General features: G+C 43.5%; 1 protein-coding gene across 2 annotated transcripts in view; it reads left to right on the forward strand.

Moving 5' to 3' along the window:
- The window catches only part of GRIN2A (glutamate ionotropic receptor NMDA type subunit 2A), a 372220-nt gene that overhangs the window by 310719 nt on the left and 35363 nt on the right, over window positions 1-26138 (forward strand). For both annotated transcript variants that reach the window (XM_007188412.2, XM_007188413.2), the window contains one exon: window positions 21686-21873. In XM_007188412.2, the coding sequence (XP_007188474.1) occupies window positions 21686-21873 (188 nt within the window). The remainder of the gene's footprint in view (window positions 1-21685; window positions 21874-26138) is intronic.

Consider the following 26138-nt stretch of genomic DNA (forward strand, 5'->3'; position numbering starts at 1 on the left):
ACCATCAAGCCCGGATCTCTGCATAATTTCCAGGAGCTTTGGCCAATGACATTTTGTCATTTCAGTCTCTTTGGAATCTCTTTGGTATCTCAGCAGGGGCTGGGACAGCATTTATTTAGAAGCTGAACCCATTTCTTATCGAAAACTCATTCACACACTGCTCATTCTGGCTTGGAATGACTTTTTAAAACTTTTTACTAAAAAGCATAACAAAAAATGCAGAAAAGTACAAGTATTAAGTATACTGCTGGGTGACTTTGTCCAAACTGATCTGACCATCCAGGTCAATTAACAAGATGTCACCAATCCCTACAACCTCCCACCCCCCCCCACCCCCCCCCCCCCACACACCCTCTTCCAGTTACTGTCTTCGTGAGTCGTCCTCACTTCTAAAGCAGTAGGTTCTTTTGCCCTGTTATTCTAACATATAATAAAATCATACCGTATGTTTTCTTTTTTGTTTGTCTTTATTTGACTCACCATTCTGTTAGTGAGATCACTGCGTGTCATTCCAGTTCTTTCATTCTCATTGCTGTGTAGAATTTCACTGTGGGGATATACCACAGTGCACACATCTTTTCTAATCTTGATGAATGTTTAGGGTAGTGTCCCATGTGGGGCTATTATGAGTAAAGCTCCTAAGGGCTTTCTCCTACATGTCTTTTGTTGTACAAGTGAGTACATTTTTCTTGTTATATACCTAAGAGCGGAAATTGCTGAGCTATAGAATGTGGTATGTTCAATTTTAGTAGATACCAGAAAAGACAAAGTTTTGATGACTTTGCAGCTTAGCCATGGGTATGGGTTTTTGTTTGTTTTCACTGTGGTCTTTTCATCGTATATACTGTTGCTTTGGACAGACCATGAGCATAAATGTGATGACAATGGTTAGAAAAAATGGTTGAAGGCTGGCTGTTTCCCTCCTCATCCATCTGCCACCCAGAGCACAAAATGGGTTGTTTTCTTTCTTTTTCACTTTTTTTAAATAATGCAAACAAAAAGGAGTAGAGAAATAGAAACCGTCCCTGGCCATAAATTGTGCAAATTGTTCTCGGGAAGCCATATAATAGTTATAACATCCATCTTAGCAAACTTGGGCAGATGGTGGGTTTACCCTATATTCAATCTCCCATGAGGGGGATGCATGACACTATTACTTTAAACTCAGAAACTAGAGCTAAAGGGGTGTGAGTCTTTTCTTTTTAAGAAACAACTACATGCGCCCTTAGGGGTAAGGACGTTCCTGCTCGTTCCTGGAGAGTCTGTCTCAGTGGAGTTAGTATCAGGGGAAGCCACTTACATGTTTAACAGGCTTCTCAGTGAATTATTTAAGTTGTTTAAAGTAAATTTTGAATAGATAGTACATTTACATGATTCAAAAATCAAAAAGTAGTATATAAAAAGATAAACAGTGAAGAGCCTTCCTTCCACTCTGTTCCTTATTTGCCTAGTACCCTCCATAGTAGCCACATTTACTACTTTCCTGTGTGTCCTTCCAGATCTTTCTCTGTCAAAGCATAAACAGCTACAGAGTTATTTTTTAAAGATTTGTAGTCTTTCATCGTGTGACTGTATCATACGGTATTTAGTCAGTCTCCCACTAATGGATATTTAGGATATCATTTTTTGTTGTTACAAACAATACTGCAGTGAATATCCTTACCTATGTGTCACATCCAATGTCAAATAAATTTCTTGGACTGCTGGGTCAAAGACTACACGTAGTAGTAATTTTGACAGACATTGACAGATTTCCCTCCCAAGGAAATTCACCTTTACCATCAATGAATGAGGGTACGTATCTCCCCAAAATCTTTGCCAACACAGTGTATCATCAATCTTCTAAAATTTTGCTAAGATGATAGGTAAAACATGTGCCAAAATATTTTTTAATATGCACCATCTTATTATCAGTAGATTTTTACCAAATGTAATGAAAAGCCTTCTGCAATTCCTTTTTTGAAAGTGTGCCTTATTTTTTTCTGTTGATTTGATGGTTTTTCTTATTAATTTATCTATTAGAGAAATGAGCCCTTTATTTGTGATGTGATTACAAATGTTTGTCCCGGTTATTTTGCTGCTGTTAGTTTGTCTTTTGAGCTTGTAGATATTTTTTTTCCACGGAGATCTATGTTTTTTGTAGTCACACCTATCAGTCTTTTTTATGGCTTCTGGAGTTTGAGTCGTAATTCAAAAATCCTTTTCACTCAGGTTACAAAATAATTTTCTCCTGTTTTCTATTTTGGTGGCATTTTTAATATTCGGAATTTTTCTTGGTGTGGAGTATGAGAGATGAATATAGCTCCTCAAATGATTATGAGAACCAAAATTTAAGAACTGCCACCACCAAACTGCACCAAGATCTGACAATCTCTTTGTGTTGATCATATCTGTTCATCATCCCGAGACTTATGTCTTTCAAGTGTCTACTTCACCACACTTAGTTGCCTTTTCCCTCTCCCATCTCATTTGCTTTTAAAATTTTTCTTTATGAAATACATTACTTTAAAATATGAAATGTATTATGAAATAATTTTACAAGAGTAAATATCATGAGGGTTTAAGGAATAATAAAACAAACTTCTCATGTAATAATAATACTAAACTCCAGCTTTAAAAAATAGTCATTCCCTTCTTTCACCTTGTACAGCATCTCTAGAAGTTTGTATCCCTCTGGAAGGTGGAGGGAGGTACCCTATGTGTTTCTGAATTGTTGAATTTCGGGATATTCCTACCCCCAATACCCTTAAATCCAGTGAGGCTTGGCTTAAAAAACCCAGAGCATGTAGCTCAGCTACTGGGTCCTGCCCCTCCACCCACAAGTCTCAGTGATATCTGTGGCTTAGTGAATATATGTTCGTATACACCAAGGTCAGTGAAATGGGGAAGCTTCTTTATGGGTTGTAACTTCCTGGAAGAGTCTGGGACACAAGGGGGATTTTGCATTATGGTTGAATGAGGGTCCCAGCTTGGTTTGAGTCTGGGCTCTATCATTAGCTAGCTGTGGCCTTAGACAAGTCACGTCACCTCTCTGAACCTCAGTTTCCCTATCTAAAAAGTGAAAGGGCTGGATTCTCCGATCTCTGAAATAACTCTGAGATTCTTTTACTTGTGTCAACACTTGAACACTTATTTAGAACTTTCCAAAACACAAAATCCAGACAAACCACAATTATAAACAGCTGTCATTTTTGCAGAAAGGATTTAGAATAATTCTCCAAAGCTGGGTGTCTCCAAGCCTGGCCAATGGACCAGCTCTACCTGAATCAAATGGTTACTTGTAAAAACGCAGATTTCTGGACCCAACACAAGACCTTCTCTTTAGTGATGGAGCCTGTGAATTTGCATTTTAGCAAGCGTGCTGCTGCTCCCGGTGATTTGATACAAGCTAAAATTTGAGAACTACTGTTCTAAAAGAGTTCAAGAAATACATTACGCATGTAAAGAGTAAGCCAGCCAATATAAACATGTAGCTTATCTTCGGGACGCAGAATCACCTAAGAGCATAGGGACAGAGAAACTTGAAACTAAGTTGTTAAGTATCATTGTTTGTTGAAATTTATAATAAATGGAGATAAAGTATCCCAGAAAATATCAAGTAAATCAGTGAGAAAGTAGGATTTGCACCAAATGTTTGTTGTACAGACATTGATAGGTGAGGTTTTCCAGGAACAGGTCTGTTCTGACATGTGGGGTTCTCCTGAACCAGAGGTGGAAGAGCATTTCATGACCCCAGGTTTCTACACCAACGTTTCGCAAAGCGTCACCTGAGTCTGAATCAGTAGCGGTGCTAATAAAGATGTGGATTCCTGAGCCCCACTGAGCCAACAGAACCAGAATCTCTGGGGCAGAGGCCTGGGAATCTGCATGCTTTAACAAGCTCTTCAGGTGATTCTGATGCACACTAATCAAATTTTGGGACCATCTGCTTTAGAAGAGGGAACTGAAGCTGAAATGAGTGGAGACAGATTTAGATTTATAAATGCTCAGTCATCAGAAGCTGATGTTCTCCAAGCAGTTTTGGCAAGTAGGCAAAACTGCAAGCATAGCACTTATGCCAGATTTAAATTAAACAATCAACATTCCTACAACTCTGAAGAGGCTAATATTTGAAGACATAGTGGGATGGTTTATGTTTTTTATTTTAACTGATTTTCATGTCCAATTATGTGTATGTAAATTTATGAAAAAGTCCCAGTTTCCTTTAGAAGCTTTAATTTTCGGCCTTCAGGCCCCCCAGTCCCCTGTCTGATTTCATTTCCAGCCCAACAATGTTGGGAAACAGACGGGCATCTTTTGCCTTCTCTTACATTGAGTAGTTTGGGAGAAGAATTGGAAAGGAGGGTTGCCTTTTGCCAATAGGCATTTTTCTACAAGGCCCAAACTGTATAATGTGTCTGTAAAAATAAAAGGATGAGGGTGGTCACATCTATTTGCAAGTGTCAGAACTGCCTTTATAGAAAAGGTGAGCACTGAACCCTGTCCTAAGACGCAGCCTCTCCAAGCCTGCAGGGGTGAGGAATCCCCGTTTTGAGAGGTTAATTCATTGAATGTTGAGAGATGGTGTTCTGTGAGGAATGGACAGGACCAAGAAGAGGAAGGGCTCAGCATGAGCAGAGGCGTGGAGGAACACAAATTTACGTTTGGATGAGTTAAGTCGGCAGTGCCTTTGGGACAACATCATCATATTTCATCTCTGCATTGATTGAAACCGAACAATCTGTGAGATGCAGCTCCAAGCGCTTCACATGCATAATGTCATTTAATCCTCAGAACGCTCCTAAGAGCTGAGTACTATCACTCCTATGACCTGAGCACTATTACTCCTATGACCTGAGTATTATTATTCCTTTGAGCAGTGTACTATTACTCCTATGAGCTGGGTACTTTACTCCTTTGAGCTGGGTACTTTACTCCTTCGAGCTGGGTACTATTACTCCTATGAGCTGGGTGCTTTAAGAGATGAAGAACCTAAGGGTCTCCAAGGTTAACTAATTACCCAACACACTGTTTAACTAAGAACTTACATTGTAGAATTATTGACTGTAGGAGTTAGGCTTGCTTCCCAATTTGGCAATGCCGGGGAGGCAGCTGGATATATGAGGTCAGAGCTCAAGGGAGAATTGGAGACTGAAGTTACATATTATATTACTGGGGAGGAAGAAATGTTCCTCTACCCTTCTAGATTCTTATGGCCGGTCTGAGAATTAAACCGACGTGAGGCATATTAACAAGAGAATATCAAACAGAAGTTTAATAACGTGTATACATGAGAGAGACCTGAGTAACTCTCCAAAATGGCCAAACCCTCACCTTAAATACCATCTTCAGCTAAAGACAAAAGAGGATGTTGAGGGTAGTGGTTTGGGACTTCAGAGGGGAGGAAGGCAATTCACATGGAGATGGAAGAGCAAATGCTTGGTAAATAAACACTTGTTGGACCAGGCAGAGACAATGTAGTACACTCTGATCTCTAGGCCCTGCCTAGAGTTTTCCTCACCACACTTAGCCCACCATATTCTCTGCTGACAGCTCTAATCTGGGAACAGCCCCTCAATCTAATTCTTTCAGGCAGTTAGGAGGAAGGTCAGAGTTTCTTCTTGAGTCTTTTGGGCCTTGATTGTTTTCAGCTTGAAGTAATCTGCATGCCATAGAGATTCTTCGGGGTGGCAAATTTTATATATATGTATATATATATATTTAATATTGTATATAATATACATGTATTATATAATACATAATTATCAGTTGACAGTCTGGGAGTTGATAAGATCATAGCATCATTCTTTCCATCCTCAAAAGAAACTGGTCCAGGGATGTTGAACTTGCCAAGGTAGACCAGGAAGGCATAAGGATGCTCTTTGATGTTGAGTTGCCATGCAGAGCAAGTTCTTTCAAGGGTGCCATCCAAGCACGATTTATGAGCTATATTTTGTCAGTCAAGCAGAATCCCACTCAGAGGGTTCATTTCCAGATGCTGAGTTCGATAACAGGCGTAGACCTCAAGGTTCAGTGAGCTGTTGTCTTAACTGGAATAGCATCGTCTCCAGAGAACATCGGAGCTACAGTGACCTGGTTTCTGAGATCCACCCCCACACTGCAAGTAAAGCTCAGAAATAATTGCTACCACATCAGAGAGGTAGGAATTTTACCCTTAATAAAAACTCAAGGAAGCAGAGACATCTTTTTTGTACTTGAAATTATCTCTTGTGAAACTCCATTAAAACTATATTAATGGATGTTCAAGGCCACCCATAAAGTATTAAAAATAGAAAAAAGTGGGGGAAAAGTTGAATAAAATGGGATCCCAATTCTGTAAAGATGGAAAGAGAAGGAAAGAGAGAAAAGAAGAAAGGAGACTGAAATGAAATACATCAAAGGTTATCAGAGATATTGCTAGATGATGAGGGTTGTGGGCTTCTTTCTACCCCTTTTATACTTAACACATTTTCTGCAACAAAAGTATTACTTATAATAAGAAGAAAAAAAGTTTCTTTTGAACATAATTCTTCAGTTCTTCCTGCATTTCCTTCGGGTATTTGTACACATGTTCATAGTTTACACACATTGAATCGGTGTCCATGCAAATCTGTTTGACTTTTCTCAGTTAAATCTGTATGGTTTTGTTGGACAATTATCACATTTAATGACTAGGGGATATTTCACTGAGCTAGAGGAAGAGTAATTAATTTAACTTTTACTGCTGTGCATTTTCATCATACCTTGTCTGGCATTGGAGGGCCCTCCAAGAAATAGTTATTTCAGAAACCTTGCTGATACCATTATTGTACCAATTTGTTCACAATGTCATCCTACCTCATTTCTCAGACTTCTGTACCGTAAACAGCATTGTTTTTCTTCACTGTAAGGTTCTTTTATCTTGTGGACAACGCAAGTCCTGTAACTACTTGTAGTGTTCTTTTTGCTTGGGCTTCTACATAATTCGGAGCTTAATTTATGATCTTCTGTTAGCAACTACGGAGAGCTTATGGCCTGAATATCTGCTTTCAGACTTTCCCTAAGCCCTTACCTGCTATTCCATCTCGGAATTCAGTTCACTCAAATTGCTTTATCCATATGTTTAAACCTTCTTCTACTGCAGTTTGAATAACCTGCCTGAATTGTTTTGGGAACTAAGAGAGGTATTTCGAACTGACAGATACCATTTACTGGGAGCTTACCTGTGTGCCAGGTACTGTTCTGAATGCTTTGCCTGCAGTATCTTATTTAAACCTCATAACAACCCTATGAGATAGTGATTATCATGATTTTCATTTACAATCGAGGAAATAGGCACAGAGAGATTAAAATAGCTCGTCTGTGGTCACACTTGCTCCAGAGCCTATGCTTTGAGTCACAACTTAAAATACTAAATATGAACATTCCCGTAACAGTGCACAATTAGCCTGTTTCTAATTACGCAGTATTACACAAAACCAAGAACTAATTTTGTTCATAATTTAAAATGTCTCTTTTTCCTTTGAAAGTCTTGATACTGCTTTTAAAATGGTCAATATTTCTTCTTTCATTGAAATGGAGAAAAAAAATGAACTCACAGAGGAAAACCAACCAAAAAAAGGATGTATTCCTTATATTCGGATACATGTGGTTAGGAAATTCTCCCTGGGGAGACTGAACAAGCAGGAGCTTCCTGGCAGATTCCATCTCCTTGTCTCCTTAGGAATCACCTCTGCTTATTGATTGTCAGATGCACATGGAGACTTCAAATATGTCATCTCATTTCATCCTGATTCAACTCTGCCAAATAGGTGTTGTCTCCATTTTGCAGAAGGTGAAACTGAGGCTCAAGGAGCAGAAGCAACTTGTTCAAAGGTTACGTGATTGGCAGAGCTGGCATTCAGACTCAGCCCATCACCTCTTTCTACTCATGACATCTAACTGTCTGCTTGTCCTGACAAGTGAAGGATTCTGGGAAGGGTTGGACACCTTTGCTATGAGGCGTGTGAGGCGGAGTGGCGGGGCGGGGGGGAGGTGGAACCAGGGAAGCTGGCGCTCCTGCCCATCAGTGGCTCAGATTTGGAAAATCTCAGTAGTGTGCTTCCTTCCTCTCCACTGTGAAAACTGTAAACAAGCTCCCACTGACCCAGGTGCTGAAATGGTCTCGGTGTTAAAGCATCAGCCCTGTGTGCTCTCTTGCTCTAGCACCAGGGAGGAGTGAGTTTTCCTGGTGCCGGGCTAGCTCAGGCCATGGGAGGCCTTAGCACAGGTTGGGAGATGCTGTCCATACCCCGTGGTGAGTGCCTGGGGCCTAGACAGCAGCCTCTGCCTTAGCAAGTCCAGCCTCATTCCATCAAGGGAAATGCAGGTGGAAGAGCAATAGGAACTCGGGTACCATGCCTCAGGTTTCCCCACTGTGGTAGTTCCCTGTGGCTGCCATAACAAATAACCACAAACTTGGGGGTTTAAAACAAGAGAAATGTATTCTCCCCTAGTTTTGGAGTCCAGAAGTTTAAAAGCAAGGTATGGGCAGGGCCACACTCCCTCCGAAGGCTCTGGGGAGAATTGTCCTGTCTCTTCCTGCTTCTGGGGCCTCTTGGCTTGTGGCAGCATCATTCAAATCTCTGCCTATGTCTCCATATGACCTTGTTCCTTGTGTGTCTCCTCTTTTTTCTAATATATTTATTTATTTATTTTTGGCTGCATTGGGTCTTTGTTGCTGCATGTGGGCTTTCTCTAGTTGCGGCGAGTGGGGGCTACTCTTCATTGCGGTGCGCGGGCTTCTCATTGCGGTGGCTTCTCTTGCTGCGGAGCACGGGCTCTAGGTGCGCGGGCTTCAGTAGTTGTGGCATGCGGGCTTCAGTAGTTGTGGCGTGTGGGCTCAGTAGTTGTGGCGTGTGGGCTCAGTAGTTGTGACTCGCGGGCTCTAGAGCACAGGCTCAGTAGTTGTGGCGCACGGGCTTAGTTGCTCCGCAGCATGTGAAATCTTCCCAGACCAGGGCTCAAACCCATGTCCCCTGCATTGGCAGGCGGATTCTTAACCACTGCACCACCAGGGAAGTCCCTCCTCTTCTTATAAGGGATTTTTCTTCTAAGTCATCAGATTTAGGACCCACCTAAGTCCAGGATGATTTTGTCTTGAGATCCTTCACTAATTACATCTGGAAAGACCCAATTTCCAAATAAGATTACATTCTCAGGTTCTGGTGGATGTGAATTTTGGGAGGACACTATTCAACCCAACACAGTCCCTTAGGTACCAGTGTGACCTCCTCTGACAGGTGTCCGACGTGAGCACTGCCGCAAAAGGCTCTCCTCCGGGGTCTGTGGGGGAGGCCTCACCGCCCAGCGCTCCACCCGAGTATGCGCTGTGGGGAGTGACCTTGTAGTGCACCCCAATGCCCAGTGCACATGAATGCAGTGCGGGCTCTTGGGTGTAGACCGCCACCATTGGGCAGTGCGATTATCATGCTAGCCGGTGTCCATCCCTGCTTCCTAATCTCAGTTGCTTAGCTGTCCTCGCTCTGTGCCAGACGCTCTTATAAGCGCTTTGCCTATAATTCTTCATTTAATCTTCACAACCGCCCCGTGAGGGTTGGTACATCCAGCATCTCCACTGTGTACACAGAGGAACTATTGTCGGGGGTGGGGGAGAAATTTTACTCGACTCTTCTAGCTTTTTCCTGGCTGGTTGAAGAATTAAATTGACAGGAGATAGATTAACAGGAGAAAGGCAAACAAAACTTTAATAACATATATACATGGGAGAGACCCAGGAGAACTGGGTAACTTACCAAAATGGCCCAAGCTTCACCTTAAATACCATCTTCAGCTAAAGACAAAAGAGGATGTTGGGGGTGGGAGTTTGGGACTTCAAAGGGGAGGAAGGCTGTTCACATGGAGACGGAAGAGCAAATGCTTGGTAAATAAATGTTTGCTGGGCCAGCAGAGACAGTGGGACACAGATGTCTGATCTCCAGGCCCGGCCTGGTTTCCCCCAACACACTTAGCCTGTATTCTTTGCAGACATCTCTGGTGGTAGCTCTATTCTGGGAACAGACCCTTCATCTAAGTTCTTTAGGCAGGTAAGGAGGAGGTAAAAAGAAAGGCTTCCTGAGTCTTCGTTTCTTAAAAATAATCAGCCTAACTTAGTCCTCATGCCAAAGAGACACAGTTTAGGGTGGCACATTTGGCTCCCCTGCACCGTCATGCAGAGGTTGAGTCCCTTGCCAGGCAAGTGCGTGTAAGCTTCAGAGCTGGGATTTGAACTGGCTGTAGCATTTATGCCCTTAACCACTATGCTGCATTGCTTCTCATTAAAAAATATATTCTCATGGTAAAAAATGCAGATAAATAAGCATCCATTTGACCACGTCCCAATCCCAAATCACCCCCACCCCCACCAGGTAAGCACTGTTACCTGTCTGATATACGTGCCGTTTCTCCTAGACCTTTGTTAGGTGCATTTGCATATATTTATATGTTCACACATAATTATAAAATTTTGTTCTGTGGGATGCTATCAAACTCTGTGCAGTAAGGCACAGTTTGGTTTTCAATTAATAATGTGTTTTTTTTCAAGTGAAATTAAATTTATTTTGAGCTAAATTGTGAGATGTAGCAAAAGCAGTGCCTACCGTGAAATTTATGCCATCAACCAAATACACTGGTAAAAAAATAGATGGGTAAACAATAATACAAGCATCTACCTTAGGAAAAAATAATAAGAAGAGGATATAACCACAAAGTAAGCAGAATAAAATTATAAAAATCAGAAACGAAATTAATGTAATTGTGGAGAATTGAAGGAGAAAAAAAATTTTAAGCTAGTTCTATGAGATTTTTTTTTTTTTTTTTTTTTGGCTGCGTTGGGTCTTCGTTGCTGCACATGGGCTTTCTCTAGTTGCAGCGAGCGGAGGCTACTCTTCGTTGTGGTGCACGGGCTTCTCACTGTGGTGGCTTCTCTTGTTGCAGAGCACGGGCTATAGGTGCGCGGACTTCAGTAGTTGTGGCACACGGGCTTAGTTGCTCCGCAGCACGTGGGATCTTCCCGGACCAGGGCTTGAAACTGTGTCCCCTGCATTGGCAGGCGGATTCCTTTTTTTTTTTTTTTTTTTTCACACACACTGTATTTTATTTTTACAAGAGATAAATAGACTGACACCAAGCATTGTACATGGATGACCACAACAAAAGCAACAATGACTGCAATTACCAAACACGAAACACACTCATACTATGTCATAATATTGACATTCAGTCCAGTAATCCTCCACTGTAACAGCTCCTTTACTTTGCAGTGAAAATTAATTTGTATAGTTTTTGCCTCTGAGTCCTTGTGGGATTTTTTTTTTTATTCAAACAGAAAGTCACAAAAATTATAATCATCCTCATCAGTTCACTCAGTCCCATGTAATTAATTTTTTCTTCATCTTGATCTTTTGTTAGCACTTTTATGAATTCATACTATCAAACTCAGTGCAGTAAGGCACAGTTTGGTTTTCAATTAATAATGTGTTTTGAAGCGCCTTCCATATCTGTAGGTGTCTTTTGCCTTCATTCTCTTTGACGGCTGGAAAGAATTCCATGGTTTGCATACATCACAGTTTATTAGACTGTTTCCCTCCGGGGAGCTCTTGGTAATATGGGCACGTTAAAACTCCATGATGAGTCCTCTATGCACTTCTGCAAGTAATTCTCTAGGAATGATCTCAAAAAGTAGAATTTCTGGGTCAGAGTATTTATACCTTCTAGAAGAGGTTAGTCTTATTCAACTGATGGATTGATTGATTAATTGACTTATTTTCTGAGTGACCCCATGGTGCAGAGCATCAACTTTGGATTGAGAAATACCTAGCTTCATATTCTGACTCTGATAATTACCAACTGTGTGACCTTTGGCAAATTGAATAACCTCTCTGAGACTGTTTCCCACATCTTTCAAATCCTGTCTCCCAGATTCCTTTGAGAATTAAATGAATTGACTTAGGGAAAGTAGCCGCACTGTATCAGACACATAATAGGGTTTCATTAAATATTGATTGTTTTCCCAGTCTCTCTCTCACTTTCGTATATTTTCTGGCCTTTGAGAGGCCCTGTCTTTCAGTCCTAGTGTGTGGCAAGTTTAGCAGGATCATTGTCACTGCCAGTAGTGTGCTGTGATGCTTAAAAGCCAGCATCCTGGATCCGAATTCCCTCTCTGCTAACGTTCAGCTGTGGGACCTTAGACAAGTTAACTAACTTCTTAGATCTCGTTTTTTTTGTTTATAAAATGATGGTAAGTATGATTCCTTCACTTAGGAAACATAACTTAGGAACTTGCACTTAGAACTGTTGTAAGGATTAAATGAGATATGCAGGCAAAGAGCAGTGGCTGGCACATAGTAAACATTCAGGAAAAGTCTGAACAAAGAAAACATTCTCTATAACATGAGCATTTTTGATAATATGCTGTGCACCATGGAATAACTGCAGTAGAATGTTTACTCTGATCCCAACCCTTGAAGAGTATCTACTAAGAAACTCTATAAAAGATTTACATGTCAGCAGGAATCAATACTTTTCCTATGGCAGAACATGAGTGGTAACATGAAGAAAGAATAATAGCATTTGCATAGTGCTTTATAATTCATCAAGCAAATTTATAGCCGTTCCTTCCTTCAACCAGAGTACAACCACATGGGAGAGATTGTTTCGTTCTGGTCAGATGGGGAAATCAAGGCTTAGATATGTGCACAGACTTACCCAAAACCCCACAGGAGTGCTCTCTGACCCCACATCCCACCTGAGGACATGCGCTCAGATTTGGGAAGCCCTGCAGCAGTGCCTCGAGGATGCGTTGCTTTGGCAGGTGCTAGACAGGTCTGGAAGCACTGACTCTGAGGAACACCCGGGGCTGAGACCTCCAGGCTTCGGTTTTCTCTTCTGAAAAATTAAAAGATTGCATTACATGGTCTATCAACAACTTGGACAAGGTTAGTTTGTTAAATTCCATGTTAAATTCAACAGTAACGGAGAGGGGATTTTCTGTATCATTTTAACCTTTTCCTGTTGTGTGGTTGTTAGTCAGTAGGCAAACTGTATGTTTGTATTGTGTCTGCCCTTGTTTCCTTTCCTTCCTTCCTTCCTTCTCTCCCTCTTTCCCTCCTTCCCTCCCTCCTTCCCTCCCTCCCTCCTTCCTTCCCTCCCTCCCTCCCTCCTTCCTTCCCTCCCTCCCTCCCTCCTTCCTTCCCTCCCTCCCTCCCTCCTTCCTTCCCTCCCTCCCTCCTTTCTTCCCTCCCTCCCTCCTTCCTTCCCTCCCTCCCTCCCTCCTTCCCTCCCTCCCTCCTTCCTTCCCTCCCTCCGTCCTTCCTTCCCTCCCTCCCTCCTTCTTTTCCTCCTTCCTTTGAAGCTTCCCTCCTTCCTTCCCTCTCTCCTTCTTTCCTTCCTTCTTCCCTCTCTCTCTTTCTCCATCTCTCTGCCTCCCTCTCCCTCTCTCTTGTCTCCTAGTCTCTCCCTGTAAGTCCATCTCCCTGTCTTCATTCTCTCCCTTTCTGTCTTAACCTCTTTCTCCTTCTCTGTCTCTTTCCCTCACTCTCTCTTTCCTGTTCTTTCCTTTCTCTCTTTCTCTCTCACTGTCTTCCCATTTTCCTTGGGGCCTGCTTCCATCTGTATTTTTCCCTCCCTCGTTTCCTCCCTCCTTCTCTGCCTCTCTCTGTCTCGGTCTTACGATACTGCACAGAATTTTCTCAGTTAAAAAATGAATATTCACCATCCATCTTTTTTACCCAATTCACAGTGAATATTACTGGAAGAATTAAACAACACAAATTAAACTGACAACAGCAAAAATCACACAGAGTGAAATTTGTTATTGACTACAAAGCCATAGACAACTTGAATCTTCTTGGCCAATTTTGCCTCTCTGAACAATTTTGACCCAGAAGAATTGGACTTGGTGGCAACCATACCCACAAAAGAAAACTCAAAATGGCAGAAGTTATAAATTAGTAAAATTTATTGTGGTCTAAATGCTGATCAATGAATCAAATCCTTATAAAATTTCAACACAAAAGAATTGATCCCAGTGAAAGTAGTTTCCAGAAAAATTGGAAACAATTCAACTATGCTATGTGAGACATTGATCTAGGAATTAAATTAATGTAACAGACTTTGCTCTGAAAAATGCTTCCTTAGTGAAAATGCATCAGTGTTGGTGTAATTCTGACTTTAAAGTTTGTATTCACGAACTCAGAGTCATAATGTGATTCTAGGCCATTTTCCTGAAGCCTGTTTTAGACCATCCCGTGCTGATGTCAGGTACAATCTCTGTATGTATTGAGTGTCTCCTGCCCAAGCAGGCACATTCAAAGGTATCCTCAGTGCTACCACTTCTTGGCCCATGAATGCCGTTCACCCACCCGTAGCCCTGTGTCTGGGTGCTTGATGATGATCTACACCGTCGCTTCTCAGCACAATGACGTCATCACTGCCCCAGCAACGTCCTGAACTTGCACCAGGGTGTGCAGTTTCCAAAACACCTTCACTCCCATTTCCATCCATCCTGTATCCAGCCCTGTGAACGAGCTATTATTCCCCCATCGTACAGATGAGAAGACCGAAGCTCGAAGAGGTCCCATGACTGGGTCTCATTCATAGAGCTGGCAGAGGTGGACCTGAACCCCATCCACTGTTCCACAGTCGCCCAAACACGCTGACTGGCCTGAATTACTGGCTGACGTGCTCCTCTTCCTAGCAAGGCTTTGGTGTGCCCTAAAAAAATACATTCAGTTCTCATCAAAGAGATTCTTTTTTTTAAATTAATTAATTTATTTATTTATTTGTTTTTGACTGTGCTGCGCGCGGGCTTTCTCTAGTTGCAGTGAGCGGGGGCTACTCTTCATTGTGGTGCACGGACTTCTCATTGCGGTGGCTTCTCTTGTTGGGAGCATGGGCTCTAGGCACGTGGGCTTCAGTAGTTGTGGCACTCGGGCTTCAGTAGTTGTGGCTCACGGGCTCTAGAGCGCAGGCTCAGTAGTTGTGGCGCACGGGATTAGTTGCTCCGTGGCATGTGGGATCTTCCCAGACCAGGACTCGAACCCGTGTCCCCTGCATTGGCAGGTGGATTCTTAACCACTGCACCACCAGGGAAGTCCCCAAAGAGATTCTTAATTCTCAGTAGTGCTTTAGACTAGACCTCCAAAACAGACACACATCACACACACACACACACACACACACACACAGACACACACACACACACACACTGGTTTCATTAATTCATCAGAACAAGTCAGTGTCTAGTTAAAGAGTTCTTGAATGTTAATGAATGAATAATTAACTTTAACTGTATAATTAGCCTTTAAATGTGCTGAGACCCCCAGAGAGCATCTGAGAACATGCATAAGGAGATGATGAGCTAAAACCGGAAACTTTTGATTAGGAAATGTCAAGCCACTTGACAATACAAGTCCCTTTCCCCAAAGGGGCCATGCCTTGACTGGGGGCCATGGTGTCCCCTTCTGTAGGGACAGTCAGCTTTGCCGGTAGACAGCCTTGGGGCCAGGAGTGAACGTTCAGGCCATCGTGTAGGTACAGTAGAGACCGACGGAGGTAACAGGGTCAGATCTACACGCTCCAGGAAGCTGCGGCAGCTGTTCAGAGCCGTCAGAGAATCTGGCAGGAAGCCGCTCGGTTAAAGTGGCATGGAGCGCACATGACAGTCCTCCTTACTTTGCTCCTTTGCAATTTACAGAGAGGAGGTCTTATTTCCCCCTGTCATTCTGAGTTACTGTCATTTTTTATCATTTGCTTTCCTTGAGGGCTGCGGGTGACAGGGAGAGGGTGGCAGCACCCACACAGCCTCCGTGATGCCTGGGGTGGGGTGGGCACATCACACAGCCAGCCCAGCACGGCATGAATTTTCAGACTCCGGTTCTGTTCCAGCCCTTGCACTGGGGAACCGAGATGTCGTTTCATTTGTCACAAATGTGTGGAGAAGTGCTCGCCCTTCTGTAGGGAGCAGAGGCAGAGAGGTGGGCTGGGTGGGGCCTCTGTCCCCATCACGGTTCTCAGACCGGACCTTTGAGCCTCACCCACCCAGTGGAAGAAGCACGGAGCCAGTGGCAGCCATGTGGCCTGGTAGGAGCTGGGAAGGCAGAGACACAGATGGTCTCCCCTTGAAAAGCAAGAGGAGAAAACACCAAGCAGAGAAGCATCGCTGTGTTCCCTCCGGGTGAGCCCTCAAGCTTCCCGCTGACGGCTCTGGGTTCTGAGGGGCTCTTCCCTCCAGCGCCAGCCTCTGATCTCTGTGTTGTTCCAAATCCAGTGCTGCCAATTACGCTGCAGCCTAAGATGTCACTCGGTCTCCCACCTTCGCAGCTCCAATCCCCCGAACGCCTTTGGTCTAAATTGGGCTTCAGGTGGCCTTTTTCTCTTTCTGACCCCCTACCCTCAACAAGAAGCTGTGGCCATCTATGCCTAAATGTCTCCCAGACATGTAGGGTAGGATGTGTTGAGGGCAAGAGATGTTTTCTGTGGAGGTGACTCCAGACCTTACACGGCTATGCATCTCCTGGGAAAGAGACAGATGAAACTGAACGACCCACCAAATCTTTTAAAACTGACGGCTCTGCTCTGATCCTTCCACTTTTTTTCATAACGCTGGGCTTCACGTAGAGCTGTAACCCCCAGTCTGAATCTCAAAGCAGTAGACAGAGCTGTTTCCATTTATTCCACAAGTCTTATGGGTAACATGGTCACAGTAGTTAGGTCTGTGGCCTTTGTCATCAGACTGTGTTAAGTCCAAATGCTGCTCTGACACTTACCTAAGCTGGGCAGCTGTGTCCCTCACTTTACCTCTCAGTGCCTCCGTTTCCTCATTCCGTGGGGACGGCAGTAGTGCATCCATCTTTGCTCAGTTGAAAGGAGTCAGTGAAATGAGATAATGCATATAAAGTATTCAGGACTGGATTTGTCCCACAGAATGCATAAAAGTTGTAAGCTCCTTTGCTGTAAAATCTGAATTCAATGGAACGCATCTGTGTGTCTTGAGCACCTGTTATGTGCCGGGCACTGCGCACACATCTCCTTATATAACATCGCTTTATTCCCAACAGCCCTCGAAGGGCAGGTAACGTCTGCTCCACTTTGCAGCGAGAAGAATGAAGCTCAGAAATACAGGTGCCTTGTTCAAAGTCTTTGAACACAAAGCCCACTCTTGAGGATGTCAGTGAGTTTTACATCTTTTCTTTTCAGCAATGGGAACATTTTTCCTTCAGTGGGAAAGAGATCAAAGGCACAGGTCTTTGAGTCAGAGCAAGGAGAGCCCAGGGCCCTCGCTCCCTCCACCTCCCCCGCCCACCGGGAGCCACCGTGCCGGCCACTTCAGTAGCTGCCGGCCACGTGTGGCCATTTACACCAGAATCTAAATTAATGAAATGAAATAAAATTAAAAACTCAGGTTCTCAGTTGCACTAATCACATGTTAAGTGCTCAATAGCCATAGCACAGATATGGAGTATTTCCATCATTGTAGAAAGTTCTTCTAGACAATCCTGCCAAAGAGGGTTTGTGTACAGAGTTTGGAAATACTGCCGATGAGCTTCAGGCTGCCTCAGCCTCTCAGAACCCCACCTGCTCATAGACAACACGGGAGAAAAATAATAATAATGATAAATTTCCCTACTGGGCATTTGTGAGGCCCCGGTGGGACAATGTATGTAAAATGCTGTGCACTTTTGTCAAGCATTGTACAAACAATGGCCTTGTCTATCAGACGGAGCTGTGTAAGCCCCAGGATGTTTTTAAACATGCAGGTATCTGTGGCCATTGCAGTTAGACCCCAGCTCTCTAGAATCATCAATGGGGGACAGAAATCAAAGTCCGCATGGCCCTGTGGTTTCCTTCATGTGTTGTCCTCACTTGGGTTCTGACGTGGCCCTGAGACCACAGAGAGTCTCCCTGGCCAGACCGCTCAAAGAGCATGGCCGCCAGCCCACCCAGACATGCCAGCGTGTGGTTGCTTTGCTCGGAATTAACTGTGTCTTTTGCAGCTGTCCTCCCTCTGACTTGATGGCATCTTGCATTTGCAAACTTTGTTTTCCGAGAAAACTTCCCTTTTTCTTCGGGCTCATCCGGCTGTTTTTTGCTCAGCTGAAGATTTGTCATGAAATATGGTAATGATTTGCAGAAATCTGTGCCTGTCCATAAAATATGAATTTAAACTGCTGTTGGGCAACTCTCGTATGAGTGCCAGGTACAGTTTTAGATTTCCATTGCAGAAATGCATCAGTGTGTGGTGGGTTAACAGGATGGGGAGGACTTCCACCCCATGAATACCAACAGATGGCCTTAACATTTGAATACCTATATGCACCTGTGTGTATTTATGTTTGTTTTTTGAGGAATTGAGAGAAGAGAGTTGCAGGAGTCTTAGAAAGTGTTAACAAAACCCAGGTTCTCGCCATCCCCATGGCAACATGAAGTATTGAGGTGGCAAGCACCCCAGCTTCATTAAGAGTACACATGCTGTCCATTTGTCCTGAAGTCCTCAGGGTACCCGTGTTATCCAGAGTCTCACTTTCCCTCTTGAGACTGACAGAAGGTGACTCTTGGCTTGCAGAACCGTAGAATGCCACAGTTCAGAAGGACCGCAGTGACAACCTCACGTCACCGATGAGAAACCAGCAGTGCAAAAGGAGGAAGTGACTTTCCGAGGTGGTGCCATCGTAGATGTAAACGTAGACTAGAGCTCAGACCCCTTCCGCCTGCTCCTCCACTGCTTCTGTCACACGCCGTACAGCCGTCGTACACAAACCAGCCTTTAGAAACTCCCCGACCTGCCTTTCCACGGATCTCAGCATTGCTGGCTGTCCAGAAAGCGTGTTTCCTCTTGGTTCGACAGCTCTGTTTGCCATTTCTGTTGACAATGCCCAGTTTTTCCCCCTCTTCCACTTGGATGATCTGATCCCCTTTTAGTACTCTCAGAGTATAAAACCAAGTCTCCCACCCTACAGCCCTGAGACGAAAGCTTCAGAGTCTTTCTGTTGGTGAGACAAGCCTTGGAGTCTTGCCCCATCTCTAACCATTACAGAAACAAAAAATTAAAATGAAGAACACAGCTGTAAACCTTCCAAATAGTTTTGTTCTCATAGGGAGTCCTTCAGCAGCTGTCTTTGGAAGGATGCAGCATTTTACATCCTCTTCCTGCCACTTTTATTTTATTTTATTTTATTTTATTTTTGCTTCACTGTTCTATGTCTTCTTGTTAGGGAGTGAAGGGCAGTAAAGTTGAAAAAGTGTCAGGAAGTTGAGTACTCTCCCATTTAGTTTTCCTGCCTACGTTAGACTTGAGATATCCATCCCCTGTATTCAAGGTTGATCATTTCAGCCTTGTTAAATAACTTTAAAAATTGGAAACAACATACATGCCCACCAGTAAGGATGCAGGTCGTGAATTAGGCACAGCCGTGCCTTTGAGGGGATTACTGGATGCTTGCCTTTTGGAGGGTGCTGAATGGAGGGGCAAGCAGGACCTCTGAGGTGATGGTCTTGTTCTCTACCTCAATCTGCGTGGTGATTTCAAGGATGTACACACATGTAAAGATTTATCTAGTGCTTTATTTCATATAAGGTATACCTCAATAAAAATAAATGTACCAAAAAATTAAAAAGAGTGCTCTGTTTACTGACATAGAAATACACTCACTATGTGTGGGGTTAAACGAGAAAAGAAAGCCATTGGTGAAATGGTTTGCGTGGTGTAATTATATCTGGAGAGTTGGAACAGGGTTGGCAAACTATGTCCCATGGGCCAACCTGTTTTTTGTAAATAACCTTTTACTGGAACAGAGTTGAATTCATTCATTTATGTGTTATCTATGGCTGCTTTCATGCTGTGTGTTAATTTCCTAGGGCTGTCATAACAAAGCATCACAAACTGAGAAGCTTAAACAATAGGAATTTTTTGTCTCATACTTCCGGAGGCTGGAACGCCGAGATCAAGGTGTCAGCAGGGCTCTGCTGCCTCTGAAGGCACTTGGGAAGGATCTGTCCGGGCCTCTCTCCTGGCTTCCGGTAGTTCCGAGTCTTTTGGCAGCATAACTCCAACCTTCACCTGGCGTTCTCCCTGTGTGCATGTCTGTGTCCAAATCTCCCCTTTTTATAAGGACACTGGTCATATTGGATTAGGAGCCAACCCTGCTCCATGACCTCATCTTAACTAATTACATCTGCAATGACCCCATCTCCAAATAAGGTCATATTTGGAGGTACTGGGGGGTTAGGACTTCAACATATGAATTTTGAGGAAACACAGTTCAGCTTCATGCTACAATAGGAAGCTGAGTAGTTGCACCAGAGACCAAGCCTAAACTATTTATTATCTTGCCTTTATAAAAAAAAGTTACCAACCCCGGGTTTTTTTTTAATTTTTTTTTTTTTTTTTTTTTTTTTTAAGGATTTTCTTTTTAATTAATTAATTAATTTATTTTTGTCTGTATTGGGTCTTCGGTTCGTGCGAGGGCTTTCTCCAGTTGCGGCAAGCGGGGGCCACTCTTCATCGCGGTGCGGGGACCGCTCTTCATCGCGGTGCGCGGGCCTTTCTCCATCGCGGCCCCTCCCGTTGCGGGGCACAGGCTCCAGACGCGCAGGCTCAGCAATTGTGGCTCACGGGCCCAGCTGCTCCGTGGCATGTGGGATCTTCCCAGACCAGGGCTCGAACCCGTGTCCCCTGCATTAGCAGGCAGATTCTCAACCACTGCGCCACCAGGGAAGCCTAATTTTTTATTTATTATTTATTTATTATTTTTATTTTTGGCTGTGTTGGGTCTTCGTTTCTGTGCGAGGGCTTTCTCTAGTTGTGGCAAGTGGGGGCCACTCTTCATCGCAGTGCACGGGCCTCTCACTGTTGCGGCCTCTCTTGTTGCAGAGCACAGGCTCCAGATGCTCAGGCTCAGTAGTTGTGGCTCACGGGCCCAGTTGCTCTGCGGCATGTGGGATCTTCCCAGACCAGGGCTCGAACCCATGTCCCCTGCATTGGCAGGCAGATTCTCAACCACTGCGCCACCAGGGAAGCCCACCAACCCCTGTTTTAGAAGGGGTGTGTGTGTGTGTATGTGTGTGTGTGTATATATATACACATGCATATAAAATTTGGAAAGTTGTTCACAAATTTGTTAACAGAGGTTGCCTCTGAGTTATGGAATTATAGGCAATTTTAATTTTAATTGTATTCTTAATATTTTCTGCATTATTTGGGTTTCTAAAAATTATTATGTAATATTTTTTATAATATAAATGAAACACGTTTCATAAACATGTTTCTTTGGGCAGGAAGAGACATTCCTATTTAGTCTCTCTCCCCTTCCTGTGCGAAACCATCAGATTCCCTTGTCCCTTAATGGTTTATTTTGTTCTAATGCAAACCTTTCTAAATAGGCCACTGTTCTTCACTGTTGGGAGTGCTAAGGGCAAAAACTTGCCAACCAGCAAATTCAACTGTTTACTCACTTGGGCATAAGGATTCTTCATGTCTTTATTTAACTGCCTCTTGTAACTTCGAGAGAAAAGGTTCTGGCTTTTATCTCCTCATTAAAAATAGATCCTTTTATGATGATGGGATGGAGCAGTCATGAATCATCGTCTCCCGTGTGAAAGAAAGTGTGTGATGCTGGATCAGGCCTTAGGAGCTGGGCCCTGAGACGGTACCTCGCCTTCCCCATGACTCCCTGGTTTCTTGTCATTGCAGGAAACTGGACGCTTTCATCTATGATGCTGCTGTCTTGAATTACAAGGCTGGGAGGGATGAAGGCTGCAAGCTGGTGACCATCGGGAGTGGGTACATCTTTGCCACCACTGGTTATGGAATTGCCCTCCAGAAAGGCTCCCCTTGGAAGAGGCAGATTGACCTGGCCCTGCTCCAGTTTGTGGGTGATGGTAAGACCTTGGTTGACCCCCTACTTCTGAGGGACTTGAGACCCTCACACTCTCTGTTTTCTAACTGGCTTTCCCGTAGATCTTTGGGTGATGAGTTTGCTCACTAAAAGTATTTATTGAGTGCTGATCACATGATACCGCGATTCTTTAGTTTGCTCGTAATGGAAACCAATTACAAACAACTCAGTAAATTAAAAGGAGTTTATTTTAAGGATGCAGAAGTGTCTATCTCAGTGAATTTAAGAAAGAGTTGAGCAAATAGGTTCAGAGGAAAAAAACAAGAACCAGGGCAGTCCTGGGGCCTCAACAGCAGGAATTCATAGGTCCTCTCTGCAGAGCAGTGGTTCTCAGTGCGGGGCAGGGATTTTGCCCCCCAGGGGATATTTGGCTGTGTCTGGAGATATTTTTGATTGTCATGACAGGGAGGCTATTTGATACCGGCATCCGTGGGTAGAGGCCAGGGGTGAGGGATGCTGGCAAACATGCTACAATGCCCAGGACAGCCCCCCACATCTCGAAACACAGAATTATCTGACCCCAAACATTAATAGTATCAGGGTTAAAAAAACTCTGCTCTAGAGCAGTGACATTATGTAACAAGGCTACAATAAGTCCCAATCTCTATTTGCCAAATTCTAAATTTCAAATTCCAGAGGAAGGATTCCTGATGCATTTTGGGTCAAGCACTCTTTCTTGGACCCATCAGGAGTGAATAAGGGGTGGGGTTACGTTGTACTAACACAACAGCTCCAACTGTTATCCTATGGAGGAATGAAGGCGAGGCAATCTCTATAAAGGGAGCAGTGAGCAGAAATCCCATGGGTTTCCACTAGAGTCCACCTCTTGGCTGCCTATCATGCAAAAAACGACTGTTTCCACCCTCACGGGGCTTACAGTCTAATGGGATGATGGTACTTCTCTACTCATAGCTGGTGATCTCACCGCAGCCCATTGTTCCCTAGCATGGTTTTTAGAATCCTCTCATGGCTCACATGGCATGCTAGTTACCCTTGGACTTGCCAAAACGGAGACAGGAAAAGCAAAGGCAGCAGAGATGGCAGGTGAACCCTTAAAACTTGAGTAAGTGTGAGTAGGCAACAAAAGCTCAGGGCATAGGGCAGAAGCTGCCTTCAAGAACGGTGGAAGCTATATTCGGAGATGGTGCCAGGACAGGCTACGCCTGTCTAGAGCTGGTGGAGGGCAGTCTGGCAACCACCGTGGCCAAATACGGTATTGAAAGGGGCAGAGGTTAGTGCCTGTGGTTGGTGTGAATTTGAACAAAGTGCATAATGCCTTACAGTCTCTACGCCCAGAATTAAACCCTGGATTCTCACAGTGCCATCAGGAAATCTAAGTGTGTTTTATATTTCACTCCCAAATGAAAGCATCTGATTCTTTGAATTCCCTATAGGGCATTTGTACCTTCCTCAGATCAAGAGCCATGTTCTGTGCTGTGTCATAGTGATTTGTGGCTGTGTTGCTCAGCTGTAGCTGTGAAATCGTGGAGGCACACGACAGTAACGTTTGTTTTGCTCGTGGGAGCACAGGTTGAGTGGAGGAGCTCTGCCTCAGGCCGCGGTGGCTCTCCTGATGCTGCAAGGCCATGGGTCATCTCTGTGGTCTCTGTGCCACCTATGTTTATTCTGGGTCTCAGGCTGAAGGGGCAGCACCTACCTGGGAAAAGCTCTTCCCTTGGCTCTGATGGAGGCAAAGGAAAAAACACCTACCTGCACGTGCACATTTCAAGTCTCTGCTTTGTCAGATCCACGTCGGCTAACACCCTTCTGTCCAAAGTAAGTCCTATGGCCAAGCCCAAAGTATACTCTGGAGGTATACTCTGCCTTGTGTGGGAGGAGTTTGGGAGTTAGACGACAAGGCATGTGGACACAAAGAGGAGTGAAGCACCCCTCCACCACAGTGCTTGACTAAGCACCTCCACGTGGAGTGCAGTTCTCAGCAAACGAAAGTCTTGTTTCCAGCAGTAAACACTACAAAATCTTGAACATGACAGGTAACTGGTCAATGAAGGATTGAATGGATAAGTACATGCATGGATGAATGGTTGGTGTCAGGATGCATTTCATTTGACAGGAAACTTTTAAATATGATGGGTAGCTGTCAAATAAGTCAGTTCTAACTCTACTCCTACCTACCACTGCTGTCACTCTTGCAGCATCTATTATGAAATAGCAACATATTTGGGGAATAGAATATGCCAGTCACCATACCGGATGCATTACATGTGTTCTTTAATTTAATATTCGTTAACAACTTTATGAAGTTAAATATTGCTTATACTCATTTTACAGAGGAGGAAACTTCAGCTCAGCGGACTTGTGAGTCCCCTAGTGAGTAAGTGTCAGTCACTACTTAAGGGGCCTTACTCTGGATGGGGGTCAATCCTGTAAGACTCTTGTTTCATTCAGTTCTCTAGGATGTCTATCAAAGTTGGCTAATCAGATGCTTGAGACATATAGATACTTTCGGAAGAAGTAATTTAGTGTATGTGTGAACAATATCTATTGTCCCATTTACAAATGCTTCTGTGAAAGGGGTAATTACTCATCTTCAACTGAATGCAGAAATATTTACCTGATAAGGTTGTCATGAAGACAAAATGAGAGGTTCTATGTAAAGAGCTAGCTAAGTACAGCCACCTGGAAATAGAAGTGGTTCAATAAATGCTGGCTGTGACCATCATCGCCCCCAGTGCCATCAGTACCATCATCACCCTCCTCCCCCTCCCCCTCCTCCTCCTCATCGTTGTTGACCATCCACAAATCCAGTATTCAACACAGCCTGTTTAGTGTCATGGTTTTGATAATACGGTCAAGTTAGCATCATGGAAATGCGGCGCTGAACAGAAAATGTCCTCTTTGTGGCAAATAAAAAAAATAAAAAGTAAAGGCATCCAGATAAGCCAAAGATGTGTTCTTTGTACGAGCAGAGCATCTAGATTCTTAGAGATATTTTCTGTCCCGACTCGTGGCTTTCCTGGTCAGACTCTCTGGGATGGGAAATGTGTCTTCACAGCTTCATCTTTAGAGACCACCCGGGGGCAAAGACACTGGAGAGAAAATGACGTTGCTCCAGGGGGCGTCTTAAGATAATCTTCGAGGAAAGCCATGTCCAGTTCTGAATGTCTCTCTAGGAGTAAATACATGAATTAACACATCTGCATAAATATTTCACTTACGCAGCTTCAGCAGGATTAATTATGCTTTGAAATTAGACCTGGAAAGAGCACAGTGCTGAGCGGTCCCCAATTATTATTCATCCTCTGGAATGGAGTGTTTATCTCTTGTTATAGAGTAGCTTCGGTGGACGATTACAAGTCTGATGAGTGTGAAAAGTATAAAAAATTTTCCTAATGAGCTGTGTAAATATAACCTTTGAATGGAGTGTTTGGTTATTGTGGAAACCTCTTATATGAAACCTGCCAGGCATTTCCCTAGGAAACGGGCTACTGATCTCCCTTAAGAGACGCACAGGATCCCAGTAAGACCTTTCCTTCCTTTTCCTGTCTAACTGTCGTGTTCTTTCTGAAACGGTGGAGTGCACCATGGGGACACTCAAAGGTACTTTTCAGCATTGATCATCAATACCCAACGTTTACTGAGAAACACACATTCTCAGGCACTGATGTTCCAAGAAGGCGATCTCATGGCCTTTTCCTTCTTTCTTTCAAGGATCTTACAGTCCAGTTGGTTGCCAATGTATGAAACTAAAATATCTAATCTCAAGGTATAAACATATTTGTAATAATGCATATATATATATATATATATATGTTAATATATACTATATATGTGTTTATATATACACATACATATATATACTCTTTGGTATCTTGGGTAGGTGAGAGAATGCTCAAGGAGAAATATGAGATATATCAGTTTTTTTTTTAATGGAAGGATGAAAAGACAGAATAAGTCATAAAACAAGTAAGATCTAGACAAAGATTAGAATAGGCCAGAGTTCACAAAGCCCCATTCATTAACTTATCCAGCAACCAGCAAGTAGCTAGTGGGTCCCTGTTATCACCCTGGCACCTAAAAGTTGACAGCTGAGTGAGAACATAAAGAATGAGTAAGTCTGGGACCTAAAAAAAATGGCATTTCTGGTTTCAAAGGGGAGGTTGAACAGGAGATCTCTTAGGCCCCAGCAATCTCACAGATTTCGTAATTTTTTTATGTGATTCTGGAATTTGAAGAGTCAGAAGGAAGATCATAGAGGTTAAAGCACTTTCGATGTATAGAGGCCAG

The sequence above is a fragment of the Balaenoptera acutorostrata genome, chromosome 15, assembly GCF_949987535.1.
Source record: "Balaenoptera acutorostrata chromosome 15, mBalAcu1.1, whole genome shotgun sequence".
Taxonomy (NCBI): Eukaryota; Metazoa; Chordata; class Mammalia; order Artiodactyla; family Balaenopteridae; genus Balaenoptera; species Balaenoptera acutorostrata.